Source organism: Urocampus carinirostris, chromosome 5, assembly GCF_059441175.1.
Source record: "Urocampus carinirostris isolate Australia breed hairy pipefish chromosome 5, RoL_Ucar_1.0, whole genome shotgun sequence".
Classification (NCBI taxonomy): Eukaryota; Metazoa; Chordata; class Actinopteri; order Syngnathiformes; family Syngnathidae; genus Urocampus; species Urocampus carinirostris.
In genome coordinates, this window is record NC_142353.1 from 32,621,025 (window position 1) to 32,646,821 (window position 25,797).

The following is a 25,797-nucleotide window of genomic DNA, read 5'->3' on the forward strand; positions in this document are numbered from 1 at the left end:
TTTTGTATTCTAACTCGATCGTTGTCGTCACTGTTCCACTTTTCCTTCGCCTTATTATTAACGTTCTTGGGATCCATTGTTTTGGGCCAAAAAAAATAAATAAAACTAACTAAATCACAATAAAATGAGATGAGGCCCTTCTGAAATGCTTCAATTGACTGACTAAAAGAGGGTTAAGTAGGCTATTATCCCCATCTGCTGTTGAGGAATAAAGGTGACCCTCCGTTTTTTTAAGGCCGCGATTGACGTTGATGGATGGTGTTATGGGTGTACTGCAGGAAAGTGGTCTAAATCTAGTGGAAGCTAGAGCTCTTGTTGGTGATAGGAGTAAATGGAGAGGTGTCGTAAAAGGATGGTGGGATGTTTATACGTGTTCTAAGGGATGGGCAGAGCACCAGTATGATGCGGCAGGGGTAAACCAGTGAAAGCTGTCAGGCCCTGCCGTTGAACCGAAGAGTGTGTTGTGTCACCCTGGCCTGAGTGACACGGACGCTTTATTGTGTCCCGTTTCATCTGGAGGGACAGAAATATGACCAACTTGGGTGCCGAGGTGCTTAACTTGTTTGGATGTTTGGGCATTTGGGTTGGCCATGGTCAAATTTTCTGTGTTTTTTTCTTTTTTCTTTTCCTTGTCTTTGTATACGTGTTTTTCTTGCTGTCGGTCACCCTCTTGAGGGATATGACCAAGGTAGATAGATAGATAAGCATTTTTAGCAAAAGTTCACCCACGACTCACTGAAAACGTCTCCACTACCCATTTTTAGGTCCCAACCAACATGTTGAGAAACACAAACAAATACAAATAAAATAAAAATCTTCTCCCGTTGTTTGGAGTTGGGTTGGTTTTGTTTCTTAAATAGTTGAAAAAAATAATGCAGCTGTTTTTTATTAACTAATTTTGGGAAATTTTCTCAGTTTTTAATATATTTTCCTTTCTTCAAAATTTCAAAATAAAATGAAAACATATCTACCTATATGTATTAAAAATGAATCAAATCTAGTATAAAAAACTTAAAAAATAATAATAAAGGAAATAATAAGATAGATAGAGATAGATAGATAGATAGATAGATAGATAGATAGATAGATAGATAGATAGATAGATAGATAGATAGATAGATAGATAGATAGATAGATAGATAGATAGATAGATAGATAGATAGATAGATAGATACTTTATCCATCCCCATAGGGAAATTCACACTTCCGGCAGTATCCTTGTGTTGAAAAATAAAATAAAAGATATAGAATACAAAAATACCCAATATAACGTGTTTATAAAGTGTATTTAAATAGTGCTACGGGAAATACACACTGTAATAAAAATAGGGTAATATGCAAATGTGGGGGTGAGGTTTATTGTGGGCTTTTTCCCCCCCGGGTGGAGTTAAAGAGCCTCATAGCATGAGGAAGAAATGAACTCCTCAGTCTGTCTTCAAACAAGGCTGTGACATATAATGAAGGAAAAATGAAAAATTACAACCTCGCAATAACAAAATAATAACAAAATAATAAAATGATAAGTTTCTTTTGTTTTTTTCTGTAAATGCACAACAAAAAGATAGGCCTTTGCGCTAAAGGGTAACATCAGCCGCAGAACGATGGTGATCCCTCTCCTAATATGGTCATCGTTGGCCACGAAATGATGTGCAAAATTATTTTGTAGCACCTATTTTTATGCAGTTTTTGGCCTAATCAGCGATGTAACTTTTTTAGGAGGGTTGAGTGAGTCATTAAGCCCCGATATGTGTGTCCATCGTTTTTTAAATTTGCACACAGCTGTCTATAATGGGACACTCGGCAATAATATTACGCTTTGCTAGGTGTTCATTTACGCACGTTTAAGAATCCATCTGCGACTTCCATCTTGTTTTAGTGCATTTCGAGTGGGGTCATTACCTCTGCCGAGGGAGGTAATGTTGTGTGTCTGTAAGCAGTAAGTATTTGAAACACAGCGGGCTTGTTTTCTTTGTGGAGGGATGATGCGCGGGGCAAAAAAAAGGACATTAAGGCACCATTAAGTGCCACCATGCGACGCTGGGCAGAGATCCTCGAGGTGGGGGATAAGTCCCTGCACTGGTTCACTCTTTAAGTCAAGTCATGTTTATGTCAGGACCAGAACAGGAACAGGACCCAATTGCGTGACGTTTACCACAATTCTTTATTGAAAGAAAGAGGAAGGGCTGCGCCCATGATCTGGTGTTTGCTGGACGCGGGAAGCAAGTCGCTCTCGGACTCGGACTGTGATCCGAGCACGGAAGTGGATCTTCCGTAGCGAGCGATGGCGGTGTCATGGATGGAAAAACTGGTCGGTAGCCGGGGCTGGGAGAGCAAAGCGTAGTCTGGGTCGGAAACAAATTGTAATCCAGAACAGGAGAGTAGACGTAGTTGGGATCAAAAATGGGTCATAAGCGGGATGGGAGACAAACCGGAGCAAAGACGGGACAGGCGGGAGTCAGGGTCGAAAAAGGCTTGCCTTGTATACACGGAGGTTTGCAGATGGACTGACAACAGGGGATTGACAGGACTGGGTTTGAATAGGGAAAGAGCCCGCAGCGGTTGGCGCCAAAAGAGCGGGCACAGGCTATTCACATCGGTAATCACGACAGTTTATCTGTATAGACCTTAATCATGAAAATTCTCAGAGGGCTGCACGGACCACCATTGCACCATCCCCTGATCTGAAACCTACATGAGGGCGAGGAAAATCACAAAACCTCATCATGAAGAACATGAAGAAACCTTCAGAATGGGCCACAGATGTGATAATTCCCTCTTTCAGAATGACTAGATTGCAATGCCCTAGCTGCCACTCGTTCCCTCGGTTTTCATGGTTAAAGGGGACCAAAACCACCTGCAAAACATTAAAATGCGTGAAGTAAAATCACACAAAAAGATGACGTCCTTACCAACTGAGAATATACAATTATGATAAAATAACAATTTTAGATGTACAAGTAATAACACAGAACTGCCACGATTCTGTCACTCGCCTTCCCTCACCTGCGCTCACTCTTTCAGCCCCAGCTGCCACTCGTTCCCTTGGTTTTCGCGGTTAAAGGGGACCAAAACCACCTGCAAAACGTTAAAATGCGTGAAGTAGCATCACACAAAAAGATGACGTCCTTACCAACTGAAAATATACAATTATGACGAATTAACAATTTTAGATCTACAAATAATAACACAGAACTGCCACAATTCTGTCACTCGCCTGCCCTCACCTGCGCTCACTCTTTCAGCCCCAGCTGCCACTCGTTCCCTAATTATCCCTCTCCCTATGTTTTACTGATTGGTCATGGGGTGGACAGTTGTCTTTATGCAGCTTACGTCTTAAACAGGTGCATCGGATTCAGGATGATACATGGAGTGCTGGTGGACTTCTGATGGGCGGACTAACAGGTCTTTCAGGGTCAGAATTGTAGATTATACACAGGTGTTCAAATACTCATTTGCAGCTGTATCAAACAAATACATTGTTAAAAAATAATGCACCGTGACATTTCTGGGTTTTTCTTTTTAGTTTATCTCTCTCACAGGGAACCTGCACCTACGATGAGAATTTCAGACCCCCATCATTTCTAAGTGGGAGGAATAGCAAAATTGCAGGGTGTTCAACGACATATTTTCTTCACTGTAGTTGCATTGATCCAATCTTAAAATAGGCCTATTGCTCAATTTCATGTGCAATAAGGACCAACGCGACTTGCACGTTTTGAATGTATTTAGAATAGAATAGAATAGAATAGAATAGAATAGAATAGAATAGAATAGAATAGAATAGAATAGAATAGAATAGGATAGAATAGAATAGAACTGTCTTATTGTCATTGATAACAACAAAGTGTACATTATTTACAGGGTTGGGTAGGGTTACTTTAACTTGATTACTTTCAATTACTTTTGGATTACTCCAATACCAAATATGCTATTAAAAGACAAAAGAAACTAAATATGAATAAAATTACTAAATTTTGTGCAGGCTTAGGGAGTAACAGAACACATGGAACGGCACAAATGATGTTGGCAAGCTGTTTAGATTCATTTTCATTTCGTTTCTGTCACATTTTATGTTAATTTTTCCGGAGATCAAAAAGAACAAAGCCAGAAGAGAAAGCTTACCACGTGTTGTAAGTCATCATTTTATTCATATTTAGTTTATTTTGTCTTTTATTAGCATATTTGGTATTGGAGTAATCCAAAAGTAATTGAAAGTAATCAAGTTAAAGTAACCCTACCCAACCCTGATTATTTACAACGAGATTAAGTGTAGAACCCCAGTGAAAACAATTCGTTGAAAGCCTTCAAAATTCAGTACTGCTTAGTGGTCAGCAGAGGGTGCTAATGCCCTGCCATAAGAAAAACCCTCTACTGGGGCAATTACGTCACCCTTACGCACACTTATACAAGTTGTGCGACCACTTCTCTTCAAAGTACAAAAAAAAAGTTACTTTTGTACTTGTGGATGACGTTCCACATTGTATTAGCTTTAGTAGAACTGGATTTTTTGAGTAATTGTTAGTAAATTGTTGTGTAAATGAAGTCACGTGCTGCAGTGCTGCGTCTATAAATCGAGTGGAGAAAAAAAATCAGACTCCGTAAATTTGGTGGCGCACGCCAAAGACGAGTAACAAATCAGGAATTTCCCTCCTGCCACTCCTGAGAGCGCAAAGAGAGGACAAAAGTGAAGTTGCTCTCCTCAGAGGGGGACTGTCAAGGCGGGAGCTTTTACTTTTTTTCCCTAATTAATTCTACTTTTTTGCCAGTGATAATCATTTTTTTTCTTCTCTGAGAACCAACTCGGACCCAGCAGTTAGTTTTGCATGCTGCTCACTTTTCATGGTGCAGGATGCATGGATAAAAACCTCGTTTTTTCCTCAACATTTGGGATTTGGGTTCGTCTGGAGAAAAACTTGGATTAAGTGCGCGAAACCAAACATAAAGTGTGGAATAACAAAAAAGAGGACGTCTAGAAGGATGCTGCTGCTTGCACGATGGAAGTGAAGAACTTTTGGGCTTTTGCGGTGGCAGTTTGTCTCCTTTTAAACTTTGTGAAGAGTCAAAAACTGCGTGCCAAAGGCAGGAATGTTTGCAAGGCTAACGGGTAAGAGAATCACGTGAACTTTGGCGTTGTTTAAATGCTTCTACAGTTTCTTTTGGAATTATTATTATGCTCAATCAAGATTGAAAAACACCCAGTAGGAAAATATTTAAAAGCGTGTAATGTATTTTTCTGGACTACACATTTTTTTGATTTCTTTTTTTTCTTGAGTTTTAAACGCAAGGCGAATTAAGGTTAAGATTGCATTGAGTTGTTTTTACATCTGCGATCGCCAATAACAGGACTTTATGCTATTTGTTTGCGAAATTTGCTCTAAAACTATCCAAGTAGTGAATTTAAAATAGCCCATACTTTAGTTGCAGCGGCGGGACAGATGTGTTCATCAGCGGGGGCTGCAGTGTTCCCGTTTCGCCACATGGGGCGCTGCTGTTAACCTAGATAATTTATCAGCGCTAGCTAAAATGCTAGCTAGAAATGCTATTTAGGTCAACAGGTTGATATCGTTATCGGCAAAAGTTGAACTTTTAGCTGTAAGTACCACAGAGTTTTCAACAAAACATTGAATGTAAACTGAAAATGTAGGGATGATACAAATAAATAAATAAAAGGACTTGGTCCTGGGAAAATGTATGTAATATTTAAGTTTCATATGCAATATCTTCTATCTGTTTTCCTCTAGCAAGCAATCATTGCTTTTAATATAATTCACTGTTCTTATTATACTTTGGAGAACATAGTTTCTTGTTCCCAAGTATACATTTATATATATAATTTTTGCCACTACAATTTGCTCAAAAAGAGTGAAAAAAGATGCTCAGAAAAGCAAACACTATTTGAAATACAAGCTTTATATATTCTCTGGTAAATAAATTGACACATTTCTGCCCTAATTTTCATCCTTATACTGAGTAATGTTACATTAAGTTAAACAAAGTCCTTGAATGTTAGGTTCATGCATGGCCAGAGGCACAGATCCCATAAATTTAGACACAAAATAGGATTTATAAAATCATATAATAACATAAAATGAATAGTGTACAGAAATGGAGCAACAAAATTTACCAAGATCTTTAGAATTCAAAGATATTATAAAGATAGCTTTACTGCATCCCTGCTACATTATTTTATGATACAAGATCTGTGTCTAAAAGAACATGGAAGGATGAAGAAAAAGGATATGGTGGGATACAAGCTAGTTGTAACTGAACAAAACACAAAAGGACAAGCATGCGGGGAAAAGTACGAGTGAATAGAACAAGTACAAGTCAGATCAATTCATGTTTATTTGTATAGCCCTTAACCACAAGAAGTATCAAAGGGCTGCACAGGCCACAGACTATTCTGACACCATCCCCTGATCTAAAACCTACATGAGGGCTAGGAAAAACTCGAAAGGTTTCAACACTGACTCGCTCTAACATAATAAAAATGTTAAAAAAAATAATCACAGGAAGTATTAGTACAAAAACAAGAGAGCCAGACAACACAAAAATGTTGGTCCACTATCTAGCACTAACTAAACACAATGCTTAAGAAAGGCGACATTAGCTCAGGAGGTACAGCGCTCGTCTTGGGATAAAGAGGTTGCAGGTTCAATTCCTTTATATATTGAAGTGTGGGCAAGACACTAATGCCCCCGATAGCAGGTTGTTAGTTGCCTTGCATGGCTGACGCTCCTATCGGTTAGCTCGTGTGTAAAAGGGAAAAGTGTGAAGCGCATTGTAAAGCACTTTGGGAGGTCTTCACTGAAAAGCGCTATATAAATGCAGACCATTCCATAATGCACATGTACCCAAACGGTGACAACCATAGCGGCATGTCAGTGAGACCATAATACTGTATACCAAAATTTACCAGATTAAATGCATGATGGTAAAACGTGGTCAATTGACAATTTTATATTTAGATTCTAAGCATCTTAAATGCTCACCAAAACTCTTGGTGACATCAAAAAATTTTCACCAAAAGCACCAAAACACAACATGACAGTACAAAAGTACAGAACATGACACTAAAACTGTTATTACGAGAGGTAACACACGTATTTAAATATACCTTGGCAATTTTAAAAACATCAATTAATCAGATGCCTCTCAAAAATGTCTGTACCACATATTTCGGACCTTTCCATTTAAAGTTTAGTTAAAGTTTGTTGTCGAACCCTCTTTATTCTATATCCAACAATCAGGGTTGGGGTAGGGTTACTTTAACTGGATTACTTTCAATTACTTTTGGATTACTCCAATACCAAATATGCCAATATAAGAGAAAAGAAACTAAATATGAATAAAATTATGACTCACAACACGTGGTAAGCTTTCTCTCCTGGCTTTGATCTCCGGCAAAACGAACATAAAATGCGACAGAAACATAATGAAAATAAATCCAAACAGCTTGCCAACATCATTTTTGCCGTTGCATGTGTTCCGTTACTTCCCAAGCCTGCACAAAATTTAGTAATTTCATTCATATTTGGTTTCTTTTGTCTTTTATTATCATATTTGGTATTGGAGTAATCCAAAAGTAATTGAAAGTAATCCAATTAAAGTAACCCTACCCAACCCTGCCAACAATTAGCGCTTACCGTTTGCAACTCACTTATTTTTCCCATTGCAGCCATTTACAGAACATACTTTGTTTGCCCTGACCGCAGTCAAAGGGGGAAGCAGTTAAGCGTTTATCATCATGTGTCAGCGTTTCCAGAGGCACGTCTTTGCGTTACAAAGTCAACTAACTGTTGGATGTCGGTAATGCTTTTGGCGCTCAATGCGTTCGACGATTTGGTATAAGAACGCTTGCTTGTGACAACTGAAACGCTATAACAGTGGAGGGAACGTCTTCTTGGAACGACTAAAAGAGCCATAGAAGCTTCATCTTAGGGTACAATTTGGTTATGATTTGGAGTGTCAAACTTATTTTAGCTCGTGTGCCACATGTGGGAAAAAACATGTTCCAGGGGGTTGAACCAGTTGATTTAAAAGAAAAAAAATAGAGAGAGGTAGATTAAAAAAAAAAAAAGAGAGAGAGAGATAGCTCGGGGGTCGAAATGCAACTTCAACTCTGAACATTACCAATGTGTCTCCCCCTAGAAAGGTACAGAACAAAAGTGAGAGAAAGAAATAAAGGAAGAAATAAAGACGGACAAAAAGAGGTGAAGAAAAAAAGCAAAAGAGAGAAATATATAAAGAAAGAAAGTATAAAGAGAAAAGAGGCAGAAAGATAAAAAAGAGTGAGGGACAAAGTGAGAAAGAGAGAGAAAGAAAATATGTGAGCAAAGTAATAAAGAAAGAAGAGTAAAAGGGAATAAAAAATTAAAGAGAGAAAAAGAGAGCAAGGGTAAGAAAAGAGAGCAAGAGAGAAGAGGGAAGGAGAGAAAGCAAGACAAAAAGACACAGTGAGAAAGAAAAATGGAGAAATGAGAGAGAAAGATAGGGAGGCAAATGAAGAAAAAAAAGAATCAAAAAGGGAAATTAGAGAAGAGAAAGAGGATAAAGAGACACAAAGAGAGAAAAATAGAGAATTATATAAAGGTAAATAAAGAACATGAGAGAAAGAAAGAGGGAAGAGAGAATGGTGTAAAGGTAAAGAAGGTAAATGAGAGAGAAAAGAGAGAACAGAAAATAGATAAAGAGAAGAGAGATAAAAGCAAGTGACAAAGTGAGAATGAGAGGGAAAAAGAAACCAAAAAAATGAGAGAATGAAATAAATTGAGAAAGAAAGAAAGAAAGAAGAGACAAAAGAGAAAAGAATGAAAGAAAAAAGGGAGAGAAAAAAACAAAGATAAAAAGAGATAAAAAAAAAAACAACGTGACAAAGAGTAAGAAGAGAGATGGATAGAGAGGGAAATAAAGGAAGGGAGAGAAAGATAGAAAGAAAAAGCGAAACAAGAGAGGAGAAAAAAGAGAGAGACAAAGAAAGTAAAAGGAAATTTAAAATGTCCCCTTGCAAGGATTGCCAGTCTCTTAAAAGATTGTTTTGCTTTTCTCCATATTCTTAATAACAGTCTCGATCTGCCTTTGAATATACTGATATTCCTTAGCAAGGATAACAATTCATTTGCCTTATTTGTATCTACGGTTATCAAGTTTTTGCTTCTCCCTTTAGCATCTGTGCAAACCTGCGGACTTATAGCAAACAAATGTAGTTATAAAATACAGCATCGTATCACCTATTCACAGTCTTTACAAACCACACAAGAAGATGAACAGAATAAAATGAGTGAAAGGCGTTGTGGGAGGTAATTCAGATAATAACCTATTTGCGTTTTATCATGCCGTGATAAAAGCCAATAACAGATCAACATTTTATATGATGTCGACCAATAGCCGACATGCATCTTAGAGGCGTAACTTGCACAATCATACCCACTAAGACTGCAAAGTTTGAATTTTTTTTTTTTTTTTTTTTGGGGGGGGTGCAGGCAATAGAATTTCTTAGTGTTGTATAGCTAAAATGCTGTAAAGAAAGGCCAAAAAACCTATTTCACATGGTAAAGTGAAAACGTTATTAAGCAGGGACACCGTATCCCTGGGTCTACTGTACCAAAAGATCAGAAGGGGCTACATAAACCTATATTTGCAGGTTTTTGTTTTGGTTGATGAAGATAAAAGTGCTATAAATAAATTGTTGGAATGACTTTTTTTTCCCTAGTTACTGGAAGGATATTTTTTTTACCTTTTAAGTTGTTTCTGGATGAAAACCCCAAACCCTTTAAGCTCTTGAAAATACTTGTGGTCTTTTCAAAAGTCACTCCCAAGGTCTATTTTTATGCTGTTGCTTTGCTAGAGCACTGGTTCTCAACTGGCCTGACTTCAATACCCACCATTGCACCCATATCACAAAACGTGACTTAAATCAAGAACAAATTTACACTTCTCAAATTCATTTTATGCAGGGATTGTAGAGTATAAACCAGAGATAATACGATAGATACACAACTGAATAAAAAAAGATAAGAAAAATCGAAAAAAGTACCACATAACTGGCATATAAGCAGAGGTGGGAAGTGTACCCGAAAAAATTACTCAAGCAAAAGTGTTGTTACTTCAGAATAATATGACTCAAGTAGAAGTAAAAAGTAGTCATCAGAATAATAACTTGAGTTAAAGTTTAAAAAAAATGTACTTGGTGAATAAAACTACTCAAATACTGAGTAATTATAGCAATGTTGTATTTAAAAAAACAACAACCATTCAATCAGATCATCAAATCGTCAAAGTCCATCCAATAAACTACAACTCTATGTAATTGTAAGTCTGTGTACTCTGACAGTCTGTTTGGGTGAAACCACTATGGATTTAGAAAAAATATTTATACATGAGAGGCTACAGCTATATATACTGCGCATACGGTACAGTAAAAAATAAATTTTTCCTAACCTTGCTCACTCTTGTCACCTGATGGTCGTTTGGGCCACTGGTCAAATCTAAATAAAAGAAAAGCCATCTCTTACAAAATAAATGCGCTTTAGCAGAGACAGACAGATGGCTACTTTCGTAGAGAGGATTTAAGTAACAGGCTTAATATAGCCTAATGTAGCAGAGTAAGAGTAGAGTTTATACTTAAGTAAATGTAAAAAGTTTAGCGATTTAAAAAATGTCCCAAAACGTACTCAAGTAAATGTACCGGAGTAAATGTAACTCGATACTACCCACCTCTGCATATAAGCCTACATCGCATATAAGTCAAGTCATGTTTATTTGATGGTAGTGTGCCCGCTTTGAGGCTGGGAGGTCGCTGGTTCGCGCCTCGGCCGAGTCATACCTAATTGGTAAAATGGCGGCGCCCTCTGTTGGCTGCGGCTGCATCGGCTTGCTACAACGGGTCAGGTGTATCGACATTTCGTTCTGTGTACATTGTTAAAAAGAATGACAATACAAAGGAAATTATTATTATTATTATTGATATTTGTATCGCCCTTAATCACAAAACGTCTCAAAGGGCTACGCGACCCACTAAAACTGCTTTGAAACAGCCATGTACTAAAAGAAATTCCAAACAATAATAAGACGTGTGCCCAAACAACAGTAATTATTAATGTATGTAGAGAATGAAAATTAATATACTGGTAAAAGGCCCAAAATATAACATTTTTAAACCATTTACCTTATTTTCCAGGCAAGCTTAAATGGCACTTGTACACCTAGTTGGTATTTTCCTTTCATTTCCTTCTTTGAATCGATTTTTGTTTCATTTTTGTCACGTTTTCATTCCCTTACCACTAACTTTCTCGGGACCCATTTTTCTGGTCGGAAAGAGGAAATAAAACCGACAAAATCACAATAAACCGAGATGCAGTCCCTCTCAAAGACGATTAGGATAGCACCAATTGGCTGAACAGGAAGAATAGATCGAGCAGGGTATTATTGCCATCAACTGTTGAGGATTCTAATTGATCCTTTTGTTTTTCTTCTTAGCATTTTTGCCAAGGCATAGCTTTGTGACTCATTGAAAACGGGTCAACGACCCACATTTGTGTCCTGACCCACCAGTTGAGAAGCACTGTGCTAGGGGACACACAATCTTTCTCCATGAGTACTGAAAGGGATTGTTGATGTTTGAAAAGGTCAACAAGGGGCATCATTCAACACACCACTGCTAGCTTGTCATAAATTTGAGTAGCACACTTGCACAAAATAAGCATTTACCGTACTTCCCGGACTTAAACAAATTGTCCAGAAATCTGAGAGTGCGCCTTATAGCCTCAGGTGCCTTCATTTACACCACAGAATTCGGTGGATAAGATCGGAAATGCATACAGTCTTTATAGATGTGCATTACTACACCACGTTTTACCGTATTTGACTGTATTTTCAGTGATCATTAAATGATAGATCAATCTTCAATCACTAATGCTTGCCTGCTCAAATGGCAAAACATTGTATGCAACGGGATTTGAACCTGGGTCATGAAAGTGAGAGCTCCGACACTTTATTACTAGACCATTCATGGTCCAGATGACATAAAAAGGTATTAGAGCTTGCCTCATAATGACACGGTGCCAGGAACACAGATTTGCATAGTGCATTCTAGTCAGGTTAAACAATTTCTCCTCTTCTTCACCTGTGAGTCAATAATATTGCGAAAGACGGAAGCGGAAAGACAAAATACTATACAGGATTTGTCACATATGTATTCATATTAAACTGCAACATAATTGTTACACAAGTGAAGAAGTGAAGAGACTCTTTAATCCGGGGCGTTTGCTACTCCTTCCTTCGTGGCTGTTTTTCAAAAAAAGGTTAATATTAATATTATATATTTGTTGGTGGACAAACATGACACAATTATCAATCGTTATATACTAAGCTTTACTTTAGCCTTGCGTACTTCAGCGCCGAACTGTGCCTTTTGGCTGAAATACGCAGCTTTGGGTTTACTTGGAACCGAGTCTCTCAAATTAAATGTGCACTGAAAGTGCAGCACCTAATTGAACAGTGTGGCGCCAAAGTGTGCATCTCAGCGACCTGCAGGAAACAAAAGTGAAACTATACAAAATAGCACCGAAAAGAAAATAAAGTTCTGCAGATTATAAACTGCAAAAAGTGAAAGATTTGGCCAAAAAGCAGAAAGAAAGTTTATGAAGGTTGTCAGCTATTGGCCAGGAAACAAAAATGACGTCTGATGTAAGGGAGGTGGACAGAGGAAGCCGTGCGTCTTTTACCCCTCTTTGGAGTTGGTGATTTTGAGTTAAATTGATAGTTTGGTAGGCACTTTCTTCATCTATCAAATTACTTGAGTAAAAGTAAGTGCATGCTGTGTAAATCCTCCATGAAGGAAGGAAAAAAAGCCGCAAATGAAAAAGTAACGGTGCCCTCTTTTACTGTCACAAGCCAGAATCGGAGACAGGACCCAGTAGCGTTCGTTTACTCAGTTTTATTGATAAAGAGAGAGAGCAGTGCTTGCGTCCACGATCCGATGATCGACGGACACAGGTAGCATGAGGCAGGAATGCGGAAGTGGCACTTCCATGTCGAGCGAGGATAATCGTAGGCAACAGGGATACTGGTCACTATCCAGGTCAGGAGAGCAAGGGTGGTATCGAGTCCAAAAAAGAGGTCGGCAACAGGTATCAGGCAGGAAACAGAACAAAACAGGTCGGAGGTCGGGATGGCAGATCAGGGCAAAAACGGGTCCAGAAACAGGTCGGCAACAGGTATCAGGCAGGAGAAAACAGGGCAGGAAAATGTCGGAAGGTATGAGCTTGCCTAGCTGGGAGCATAGGTTCGCAAACGGTCTGACACCGGTAACAGGGAGATGGGGGGTTTAAAAAGTGGCAAGGAGCCCATCAGCGACCAGGGCATGGCGCCAACGGGGCAGCCGCTAGTGCCCCGAATCAGTAATCTTGACATTTTACTTTAAATTTTAATCAGCAAAACCAATCAACTGATCAACTAATATATACTGTAATTGAAGAAACAGCCCAACTGTTATACACAAATTACCACAGGAACTTTTACTTGAGTCTTCATCCTGTGTGCCTTATAGTCGGGTGCGCCTTATGTATTAAAACTATATGACAAAAGACTATTTTTTTTTAGGGTGCCCATTGGAATCCGGTGCGCCTTAAAGTATGGAAATTACGGTCGCTGAAAACGCATGTCTCCATAAAGCTCCTTAATTGCGAAGGCAACGCGTGCAGGGTTGATCGCTACCACGCGCCGATTCGTGAGAATTCAAACAAAAAGAGAAGAAAACAGAACTCCCTGCACGCTGAGTCTAAAGCCAGCTGCCGCCTTCAAACACTTTAGGGGCAGCTGATGTGTTGCAGAGGCCCAGCAAAGGTCACGGTTGTGGGAGGAAGTGGAGACAAATTTGTCCTTTCCTGACAGAGCACCAAAAAAAAATCGGCCGCAAATATATTTAGACTCCTACACTGTTTTGTCTCCTGAAAGCCCGGAAAAGCGAAAGTAGCTGATAAACGTGGAGAGAAAATTCCACTTGTGACTGCTTTTCACTGTTTTACTGGTATAGAACAGTGGTGTGTTCAACTGGTCTGACTTCAGGCCCAAACTTCCCATCCTAAAAAACAGTTGTGACCCAAATCGAGAAAAAAACTCACTTCTCAAATGGATTGAATGAAAGAGTTGTACCAAATATACTTTCATATTAGCCTTTATTGCTTATAAGGGACCCCCTAAAACTGCTTTAAAATTTCCACATCTAAAAGAAAATCAAAATATTAATAAAGAGCGTATCTAAACATCGGTAGTTGTTAAATCAAGTAGATTTTAAAGATTAATACACTGGTAAAAAACTAAAAATATAACACTTACCATTACTATAACCATAATTATAACCATTTACTGTACCCTTCCGCATCGATTCAATGGCAGAAACTCAATACACCATTTTCGTATTTGCATACCTGTCGACCTGTACGTTTTTGCCGTACAAACCACGTTTATTATGCATTTTAAGACGTGTAGGACGTACAAGAAAATCTGTACGTAAAAATGCAAAATTGTCAATTATGGGTACCATCCGGTATACACCGACTATCACAAAACGCTAAATCAATCAAGTCAAACGAATTCGCCGCGGTAACCTCTATCTCTGTATCGTTTTTTTTTGTTGCAAACGAAGCGAGCGGTTTGATGTAGTGAAATGAAGTCCGTCTCTTTTTAGAGAACCAGCTTTTTCGGCTCAACTCATTAAAGATAGCCGTCTCTTAAGTGGCTCACTTGCTTTGATGCATTATATTACGAATTATTATGTTGTATAAAGAAGTTGAGAAAAAAAAGAAGTATAAAATGAAAAAAGACAGGTTTGTGGTTATCCCTTTAACCAGTATATTACCAACAATAATTTAATGCAGAAAATGAATTCATAATTTGAATAAGAAAATGTATTATTCTACTTATGTATTTTTTCCTTCTACAGTGAAAGTCCAAGCTACTTAATTTTTGAACTTTATTATAATAAGCCTCATTCATGTCGAGCAACTCAGTATCTCAGAACAAAATGTTAATTAACAATACATATGTTATAACGAAACACATGTACAATATAACATGTTAAACTACATAAATAAAAATGGTGTAAGATTATTTTGTATTTTGTAAGGGAAAATACGACCGTTTGTAGGGCATGGAGCCGTGGAGGTTGACAGGTATGTATTTAAAAAACGCTAGCTTCATTTTTTGCATGGCCCATTATAGATGTCCATTATTGATTGGTGATCCTTGCACTAAAACACATTTAGTAGTGACCTGTTTAGGAGTATCATGCACTTTTCCTCTTGGGCGCTATCCATAGGGAGCGATGCCACTACATAGAACAATGCTATACAAACTAATGCCAGCTGCCGTTACTCATAGGGAATGCAATGGTGAAACGAAGCCAACAGAGAGCAGTGGTGATGTCATTATTAATCAGACCTGAAACGAAAGATGGCAACTGTCATGATTGCTGATTCGGGGCACCTGCGACTGCCCCGTTGGCGCCAACAGCCCTGGTCGCTGATTGGCTTCCGGACCCTTATTAACCCCCCGTCCTCCAAGAGAAGGCTGTCAGACCGTCTGCAAACCTATGCTTTCAGCTAAGCAAGCTTTGTACTAGCCGACATTATCCTGCCCTGTTTTTCCTGCCTTATACCGCTGACCTCTTTTCCGGACGGGTTACTGCCTGTGCTCCTCCGTCCCGGCCATCGACCTGTTTTCTAGCTGTCTATGACTACCCTCGCTCGACACGGAACTGCCACTTCCGCGTTCTTGCCATCAGCTACCTGTGACCGATGATCATCGGATCGTGGAACCAAGCACTGCTCTCTTTCTCAATAAAAACTGAGTAAAACGGACGCTATTGGGTCCTGTCTCCGTTTCTTGCTTGTGACAGGCAACAGTTTCAAATATTCACAAGCACTCTATAGTCCCTGAAAACACATTTAAAATTCAAGCAATTTCAAGGATTTTAAGCACCCAAACGAACCCTGTTTTTATTTTCACAAGAAGTTGACCAACCCATAACCCAACTTTTTGCCTAATTTTATTGTTTTTGAACCCGTGTGATGTACTGTATGTTTAACCCCGAAATTGAGGTCCTCCCTTTGGACCCATTTGGGGCTATTTTGGACCCGCTGTTTTTCAAGCGCCTGAATCGTATAATTAGACCACCATGTGCTCAGCATGTGCGTCACAGTGATAATGCCTCCTCAGATGTGACCAGAAAGAGTTGGGTGGGGTTGGACTGAAGCAAATTTAAACCGTTTGGACCATGTTTCACAACAGGTGCTTCATTTACCCCCTTTCTTCATATTTACATTTATTTTATTTTTTTTAGGTCTCCGGGATTGGTGTGCTGCAGCGGATGGGCTCAGCTAGGGGATGAATGCCTCACGCGTATGTATCATGTGGCGCAATTCTTTCACACAAGGGATTTCCCAGAAATGAACAGAAAGGGGGAATCATACCGTGCTCACACTTTTACAGCAAATGAGCTACTTAAAATTTGGCCAATCAAAATGAACCACTCATCATAAAACTTGAAAAACATTAAAATATTTCGGAACGTTTTAAGGATTCTAGTTACACGACTTTGACCGCTAAATGGCACTGTGTCCCTACAAATACAAAAGTCTAGTCTATTCTAGTCGCTTTATTTGTATAGCCCTTCATCACAAGCAGTCTCAAAGGGCTGCGCAGACAATACACATACATCATCAAGATTAAATATAGGTACATCATTCGTAAGCTATTGAATAAAAGTGTGTTTTAAGCCTAGATTTAAACGCTTCCACTGAGGTTGCAGATCAAACCTCAGAGTGCAGAGCATTCCACAGCACTCTCGAACCTGCGGATTTCTTCTTGGCTCTTGGGATCACCAGAGAATAATACTTTCAAATGTGTTTTATTTTAAAATGGTTTGTTCACTTCAATCTATGATTTGACATTAATCCGATTGGATTGAAACTATATTCAGAATTCCAATTCTATATAGACGCGCACAGAAATACCATTATTCAGATTCCAAGGATTGGGTCCTTTCATTTTCCAATCGTTTGTGCATGAATACAGTTTTTTGTGAGTCAAGTCACATTTATTTATATAGCCCTTAATCACAAAAATGTCTCAAAGGACTGCACAGGATTACAATTACAAAATTACACAATTACCTGATCTTAAACCAGATCTACCTGTACTACTTCTTGGATCAACCAGTAGATTGTGATCTACGTGATGAGCACCCCTGCTGTAAAACAAGTCTATATAGATATTTTATTGTAAATATTTAGTCCGTGCATTTATATTTTGATCACACAATAAGCTTTTATCTAGACCAGGGGTTTCGGCCCGGGGGCACTAGTCGCCAAAGCAACTCTAGCTGTATTTGATGATTACCAGTGAAAAATTGATGTGTTCACTTTAAAAAGAAGTCCTGGAAATAAAATGCAGAAGACTTTTAAATCATTAAATCGATCTTTCAATTTTTTGAACAAAAATGAGTGTTTCTGTGGTAATTTTTTCACTTCAGTTGGCCTGAGTTTCCATGAGTTTAATTAAAGGGACAGTGTTTAATATCTTACCACTTGATGTCACTGTTTTGTGTAGTTCAAGTAAAAATGAATAGGAAAATCATGGAGACTTAAAGGGACTTTTTTTAAACTGCCCAACCTTATGCAAGGAAAGAAAAAAGAAAAAAAGAAAAGAAAAGTAAAAGACACACAACAGAGGAGAAAAGAACAAAAAAAGAAAGGAAAAAGTCAGAAAAAGAATACATTTGTTCATATCTGCTTCTCTCCCTCCCTTTCTCTTTTTTTTCCTCTTTATCTTATTATTTCTCTCTCTATCACTCTTTCTCTCCCTCTTTCTGTTTTTATTTCTTTCTCCCTTTGTTTCTCTCTCTTTTTTTTCTTTCTTTCTCATATTATTTATTTTCCCTCTTTCTTTCACTCTTTCCTTTTCTCTCTTTTTCTTTTTCCTTTTCTACCTTTCTTCCTCTCTTTCTCGCTTTCTCTTTTTTTCATTATATCTCTTTCTCTATGTTTTTCTTACTCTCTATCTTCCTCTATTTCTCACTTACTCTTACTCCTCTCTCTTTATTTTTCTCCTTTTGTCTAATATACTCGTCCGACCGCCGCGAAAGTAGATTCTCTACCATGGGGTCCCTGAGCTAAAATGAGTAGTGGTCAAAGTGGTAGGTGCCGAAGCACCACTTGTTAACAGTCATTTGTGGTAAACAGTTCAAATTATTTTACTTTCCTAGAAAATAACGTTGAAACAAATTAGAATGATTTTTGAATAACGCAGTCACTTCTTCTTTCCTGTTGAAGCTCTCTGTGAAGGCAATTTCACCTGCAAGGAAAACGAAGTTTGCGTCAGGCCAAATGAATGCCGCTGTCGCCATGGATACTTTGGAGCCAGCTGTGACACAAGTAAGGATCGATCCAATTTCTCTCCTTTTTATTTTTTTTTATTTTTTTATTTTTAGTTTTTTTAGACCACCATTAATACTTAAACTGTTTACAATTAAAACTAATACTAACTCCTATGATCTATTTTACCTACAAATACCATGGAAAAAAACACAGTCTTATAAGATTTTCTTTTTTGTTTAATACAAACAATCTACACAAACGAAAGTATAGAAGGGCTATCAAAAACATTAGTGTTTTGATATTGTTTTTTTATTTGTGCAAAATGACTACAATAATCCCACGGTTATTTTGTTTAACAGGGACCACAACACCACAGAAAGTTGAAAATACACAGGAGCGACACCCCTTCAAAAATACAGATAGACCTACCTAGAGATGTTGTCCTTACTGATTATAAGACTAACAAAATAACAACTATAGATCTATGGATAAAACCACAAAACACAAAATTGCAGTTAAATGAATGGTCTAACAAAATCGGAGTGATTTAAGGAGTGGCTAGCTTACTCCATGCTAGCATCAAACATCCTTAGGTTGAGCCAGGTCTTCACGATGATTAAAATGCAAATGTCACAAATGTAGGGGTTTTCCACAAGTTGTAGCTCCAGGTCATCCATTTCATTGGTAATGGATATGGCGTTGGTGAAATAAATGCTCGGCAGGTGTGGCTTGTAAAGGGTTCTTAAGTAGCCTAGCAAGACCTGCAGTCTCGTTGTTGAGTTCTCTCCAGATGCCGCTTCAGTGTCTTCTCGAACCCAATAACAATCAGCATAAACCAGTCTATAACAGTCGCCCATACAGACAGTCACACCCACCCAACACACACACCTACAACCTTCCCCATTGGTAGCATTTGCTGTCTGCTGTTTGTTGCAGAACATAATGCACCATCATTTTATATCAATGACAATAAAGTTCCACAAAGTAGTGAACCGGCGATAACCAAAGCCTGGGGTTAGAGTTGCGCTAAAAAATAATATAGTATTACATCAGTTTATTGAGTCAGTAGCGAAACTATTTCATGTGAGTCTCTCTGACTGCATTATACTGTCCCCCTTGTGGCCAAGGCACTCATACTAATAGAGTGCAGCACAGTGTGTAGTAAAATGATGCAAAAAGAGAAAGATGTTCAAACTCGAGTTTCTTTCAGATCAGCTCTGGAAACGAGGAACTGTTCTTGTTCCAGGAATAAACAATATTCTATCAATATTTATTTTCATGTTTAATATTTTTGTGAAAAAGTTTTTGCCCTGACATTATTTGAAAATACTAAAGGTTTGCTAGATACTCTTTTTGCCTAGAGAAGTGTTTCTCAACCAGTGCGCCCTAAAACCTTGTCTAACATGCTACAGGGAGAAAATTAAGTATAATAATATGAAATTAGATAAATTATTTGCCGTATTAGACAATGTTGCTCACCATCATGTTGCGAAAATATTTGTAAATCCCTACGCGATTGTGTGCGTGTTTGTGTTTGTATGTTTTTTATAGGCTGCGAAATGGCTGAAACTATTTTCGTGAAAATTTTCACGGTTGAACTTTAAGCCTCTAAAATTTCTTTCGCTGGGTTTTGTGTCAAGGCATTACCATATAAATAACAACAAAATCGATAAACATCTGCTTTCGTGCAGTTCTGCTTTTTTTGGCCGTTCACACCCTCCTCTAAAGATTTGGGGGCGGTTCTCCTGACAGTCTAAGAAAGTGATTTAGAAAGCAGCTGGCTAGCTGCACGCTAGTATCGGGTGACCTCCAGCTGAAGCAGGACCCCGGGATAATTAAAATACAACTGTTGCAAATGTAGCGGTTTCCCACGAGTTGTAGCTCCAGGTCATCTGTTTTATGGGCTTTGGTATTACCTTCTCTCCAGATTCTGCTATTGGCGCTAAACGGACCCGATAATAATCCGCGGAGCACCCGCTGGTAGTCACTATTTTTTTGCTCTCTTCTGACTTTCCTCAGAGTTTTGATTGCTGAATTCTTTTGCGATGTAACGTGCCCATAAATGCGAGATGCAGCCGTGCCTCCCAGTTATTTCTGGGTAAACACATTTACTTGTGTGCCTACCCTGGCTGTTTGACTGACAGCATACACCAGCCTGTCAGTCATGCAAACAGACAGTCGCCCCCACCCAAGGCACAAAGCTCTCTCTACCTTGCCCCAGTGATAGCATATGCCGTGTGCTGTCTGCTCAGAACACAATGCACAAGACGTTGATAACAATGACAATAAAGAAAATTCAATTCAAAATCCTTTGAAGCAGTGAACCGGCAATGACTGAAGCCTGAAGCAGCGAGGTGTATTTATGGTAAATAAAGTTCATCGGGCAAATAATAATAATAGTTTTGCTCATTTTAAGTAGTTTTTGTCATTTGACTTGGAACACAGTAGACAAATAATGCTTTATTATTTATTCAACTTTAAATGTTAAAAATTGAAAATAAAGGTTTTGTTTTAATACTTTATCCAAATCTAAACTACTCTGTACCCATGATTTCAAGTTATAATTGTTTATTATTATTCATATTACTATTCTTTTTAGTATTTCAGTCAATCCATGTCTCTCTGGTGTCTCTTTCCAGAGTGCCCTGCCCAGTTTTGGGGTCCGGACTGCAAGGGTAAATGTAACTGTCACCCCAACGGTCAGTGTGACGACCTGACCGGCAAGTGCACGTGCAACCACAACCGTTGGGGGCCAAACTGTGAGAACTCCTGCATGTGCCAAAAGGGAAAATGCGACCAGGACACGGGCTTCTGCACGTGCCACCCGGGCGTCTGGGGCCCCCAATGCAACAATAACTGCTACTGCAGCGTCAATTCCATGTGCGACCCCATGACGGGACGCTGTCTGTGCAGCCCCGGCTGGACGGGACGTAATTGTGCCACCCAGTGCAACTGCAACAATTCGCCGTGCGACCAATTCACGCAGCGCTGCCAATGCAGAGAGAGGATGTGGGGCCCGAGGTGCGACCGCTACTGCCAATGCATCCACGGGAAATGCAACTTGGCCGACGGATCGTGTACCTGCACGCCGGGCTACCGAGGCAAGTTTTGCCGGGAACCTTGCCCTGCTGGATTCTATGGGCAAAATTGCAAAAACAAGTAAGTGACAATTGAATGCAATCAGAGCACATTACAGTGGTTGAACTAATTCAATGCCAGATGTTTCTCTCAAATGGGAAGAGCCGTTTTGACTCAATTTTGAAAGCCCACAAAATATTTTGTGTTGTAGCCATATAGACATAGGATATATGAAAAGAAAGCTTCAACCCTCTTCTTTCATTAGAAAAAATATATTGTTACCTTGTGCCCTGCGACTGGCTGGCAACCAGTTCAGGGTGTGCCCTGCTCACTGGCCGAAGATAGCTAGGATGGGCTCCAGCACCCCCGCGACCCTACTGAGGATAAGCGGTGTAGATAATGGATGGATGGATATGGTTAGCTTTTACCATTGTTCAGTAAACAACGTTGAAGTTTATTGAAAATACTCGATTTCAAGAAAACTTTTGAGAAAAACAGTATTTTGAGAAAGTATGCGTTTCAATAAGAACTTTCACCTTTATGCTTTTTTCCATGCATTTGTGATACCTCCAATATTTTAGCATTGCTTTCCATAAACACACGAGCACTTGGCTTGCAAAATAGTATTTTATTGCAAGAATACTAAACTATGCAAGAACTTTTCAGCACTATGTTTCTGGTGACGTGATCACACGATTTAGGTCACCTTGGAACTCGCTTTCCAGCAGACATGCGCGAAACGTCATCCCTCTCTGCCCCGACGTTGACAGAAGTACTTTGTCAATCTTTTTAGAAAGAAACAAGCTTTAAGTATTAACTTTCTGTATCTATACATATATTTGCTACTCTGACCACATTGCTTCACTACGCCTAAACTCGCTGATCGAGGCCGCATTCACACTTTTATCGCTGAATACAGGAAATAAAACTAGGAAGTGGGGGCATCCTCTATGTGTGGACAAACATCTGATCAAAGCCACTCCTGCCATCTAACGGTGATTTTTCATACTGAAACCATTCCCAGAGGTTTGATACTGATGAGTTGCTCAAAACCCATTTGTAAGTTTTTTTTTTATATACAACAAAAACAAAAAATATTTTTACTTTTTGGCACTCAGGGACAATGCTTCTGAAAAGGTATAAATATGTTATGAATGAATGAATAGTGCTGTTTGAATTAATTCAGGAGTGATTTGGCTGCGGTTTTTCGTGTCAAACTAGCAAATATTTAACAAAATGTGCATGTCTTCCCTCTTCTATTGAATAAGGGATGGTGAACAACATTATTAATATGTTTTCCCTCCACCAATGTTTAAAATATTAAATTAATAAATCAACACAAGCAGCAATCAAAATTATTCGTATTAAACCAATTTTCCTGAATTTCTTTTCCTCGGCTGGGTCATACCTAAGACCTATAACATTGGTACATATTGCCTCCCTACTTGGCGCTCAGCATTAGGGGTTGGAATTGGGGGGTTTGGTCACCTAATGACTTCCAACGAGATGTTGCAACACATCAGTTGGGTTAAGCGAAGGGGCTGAGAATCCCCTCCTCTTGTCACGGGAGGGACCGGACCAGAACGGAGGCAGGAGGCAGGAATGGAGAACTCAATTGCGTTGACGATCAAAACTTTTACCTGGCAAAATAAAAGTCGTCCAAAACTCAGGGACAAGACAGAACAAACAGGCTTCAACTAAAAACGTGCAAACACAGGTTTCTTCTGACTCAAACAAAACAGGACAGAGCATAACAGAACGGGAAATGCAGACAGAAAATGCAAGCAGAAAAGAAAATGCAATGAGCCAGCACCCGCAAAACCCAAAACCCTCCTTAAGAAGCAAACACGCAAATTAGGCGATCTGCTTCAGCTGTTGCCCAGGGGGCGGGGCCAGCCGGTTGCCACGGCGACATGCTAGAAAGAGTCGAAAAATGTAAATGTGTTCTTAATCTACTACTAGGAATATATATATATATATATATATATATATATAGATATAGCTCAGTAAACTAAATTCAGTATTGACGTTGTTTAGAACTTTTATTAGATTCTGTAATTACACACTATGTAAAACATAGCTCTTAGCTGTGTTATATTCCAAATAAAGTATTACAGTCAAGTAATCTAATTACAGATGAGTGCACAAAAGCAGCTGCAATTAAAAAAAAGCTTCCAAGTGTAAAAAGCAACAGATAAATATGCAACAGAAAGCACTGCAAAAGATTCTTAAAATAGGTCTGTAGCATTATTACATAGAAGTTCTTTTTGGCAGTTACAAGGTAAAAAAAAACCTGTGTCATGAAAAGAACAATCTGAAATATAACGTGCGGTTTAAAAAGCCGTCCAAATACAATAGAAGTGTTTATTGGCAACAGCCGAGTGCAGTGCCGTTGGCTGTTTTACAGATGAGAAACGTTCACCTTATGCGCTGCATGATCACTGCGACGATATACACTACAGCTGATAACCCTTAAAACAGATTTAATGGAGCTGCCGTAAAGATTTGGCAATTGCTGTTCACATTAAGCCAAGACGTAAAAGCCATTCGGGCCCTAAGTGATTTACCTTTCATGGACTGCGCACCTTGTACCGTTCAAACGTTGTAAATGAAAAAGTTACTATTCAATGCGATTCCCCTCATTAAACGATCATCGGGGCAGGGTGACTTTAAATCAAACTGGCGGCTCCCTTTGTTATTCTAATGACGGAGGAATCCGTTTTAGAGGTATTCTCAATTTTTTAACATGCAAAATTTGAGGAAATAGTACATGTTTTTTGCATGAAATCTTAATACATTTCATCGGTATATTCCAATTATTTTCCAAGATATGGCATTTTGAGGACAGGCATGTCTTGTCTTTGAATTCCTGAGCTGGGACATTATTGGGGTAACACCAGCATCCTAGCAAGCCAGTTGTCATATCGTTTTCCTTGTGAATTAATCGAAGCGGTTACTGTCCTTATTACTGATGTGAAGCACCTGTGCCCGCTCATTTGGCGCCAACCGCCGCGGGCTCTGATTGGCTCCCTGTCACTATTTGAACCCTGCCCTGTCAATCCCCCCTTGTCAGTCTGTCTGCGAAACTCAGTTAACACTAGGCAAGCTTTTTTCGACCCTGACTCTCACCTATTTTTTGCTCCCGTCTGTCCCCCGGCTTCGACCAGTTTTTGATCCTGACCTTGTCTACTCTCCCATCACGGATTTCGACCTATTTTTGTCCCCGACCACGTCTACTCTCCTTTCCTGGCTTACGACTCACTTCTGACCCCGCCCAAGTTTTTGCTCTCCTGTCCCGGCTACTGACCTGCTTTTTTCGTCCCTGACTCCGCCATCGCTCGCCACAGAAGATACACTTCCGCATTCGGAGCATAATCCGAGTACGAGAGCGACTTGCTTCCCGTGTCCATCAAACACCGGATCGTGGGCCCTTCCTCTTTCCTTTAATAAAACTTGTGAGAAACGTAACGCAATTGGGTCCTGTTTTCGTTCTGGTCCTGACAGTTACGAGTTTGAAGTTAAGTTTCGGTAGTTTTGTGGAAAATGCTAAGCCGTTGTGTCGCAGGTGTATGCAGTAATGGTACAACAAAGGGCGAGCTTTCTTACTGAAAAAGAGAAGTCCTCCGAATTTGCTGTACTTTTCTATGATTACAATAAAGATCATTCAGAATTTGCTGTACTTTTCTATAATTACAATAAAGATCATTCAGCTGTAATTCTGTGTTTTGTGTTTTTATTTGTAGGTGTAAAGTTTTCATGTTGTTACGTTTGTATACTCTTAGTCGGTAAGGTCATTTCGTGGTAAGTTTGACCCTTGGGAGGGTTATGAAGGGGCGTCGCTACTTTGCGCATTTTCACTTTTATTTTACCTTCAATGAGTCGTTGTTCTGTCCGCAGGTGCGGCCATTGCAAAGGCCAACAGCCATGCAAGGTGACGGAGGGACGCTGTGTCACTTGTGAAAGGGGCTGGAACGGGACGCGATGTGACCAGATCTGCTCCAAAGGTTTTTTTGGAGAGAACTGCCAGGAAGTGTGTCCCGCCTGTAAGGACGGCCATCACTGCGACCACGTTCTGGGCAAGTGCTCGCATTGTAACCCCGGCTGGATTGGGGACAGGTATGGGAAGTATCATTTCGTGGTCCGTAGTGTCGTGTTTGTGTTCTTGCTGCCGTTTTGATTGCCAAATGTTGGAGTTGGCTGTGACTGCTCCTAGAGCGGCACATATTGTTCAACTGGGAGTCGTCCAAAAATTACCAACAAGATTCTAACTTTCTTCCACACAGAAACATGCCCGGGATTGCATAGACTTCTCAATAGCCATCTTTGTCTTATATGACTGTTT

The 25,797-nt window shown here is 39.3% G+C and overlaps 1 protein-coding gene across 1 annotated transcript in view; it reads left to right on the plus strand.

Annotated features, from left to right (window-relative positions):
* Nucleotides 1–4,615: 4,615 nt before the first annotated feature.
* scarf2 (scavenger receptor class F, member 2) overlaps nucleotides 4,616–25,797 on the plus strand; it is a 47,724-nt gene continuing 26,542 nt past the window's right edge. The window contains exons 1-5 of the mRNA XM_088336465.1: nucleotides 4,616–5,104; nucleotides 16,343–16,401; nucleotides 18,333–18,434; nucleotides 21,017–21,536; nucleotides 25,353–25,571. Of these exons, the coding sequence (XP_088192591.1) occupies nucleotides 4,995–5,104; nucleotides 16,343–16,401; nucleotides 18,333–18,434; nucleotides 21,017–21,536; nucleotides 25,353–25,571 (1,010 nt within the window). The 5' untranslated portion in view covers nucleotides 4,616–4,994. The remainder of the gene's footprint in view (nucleotides 5,105–16,342; nucleotides 16,402–18,332; nucleotides 18,435–21,016; nucleotides 21,537–25,352; nucleotides 25,572–25,797) is intronic.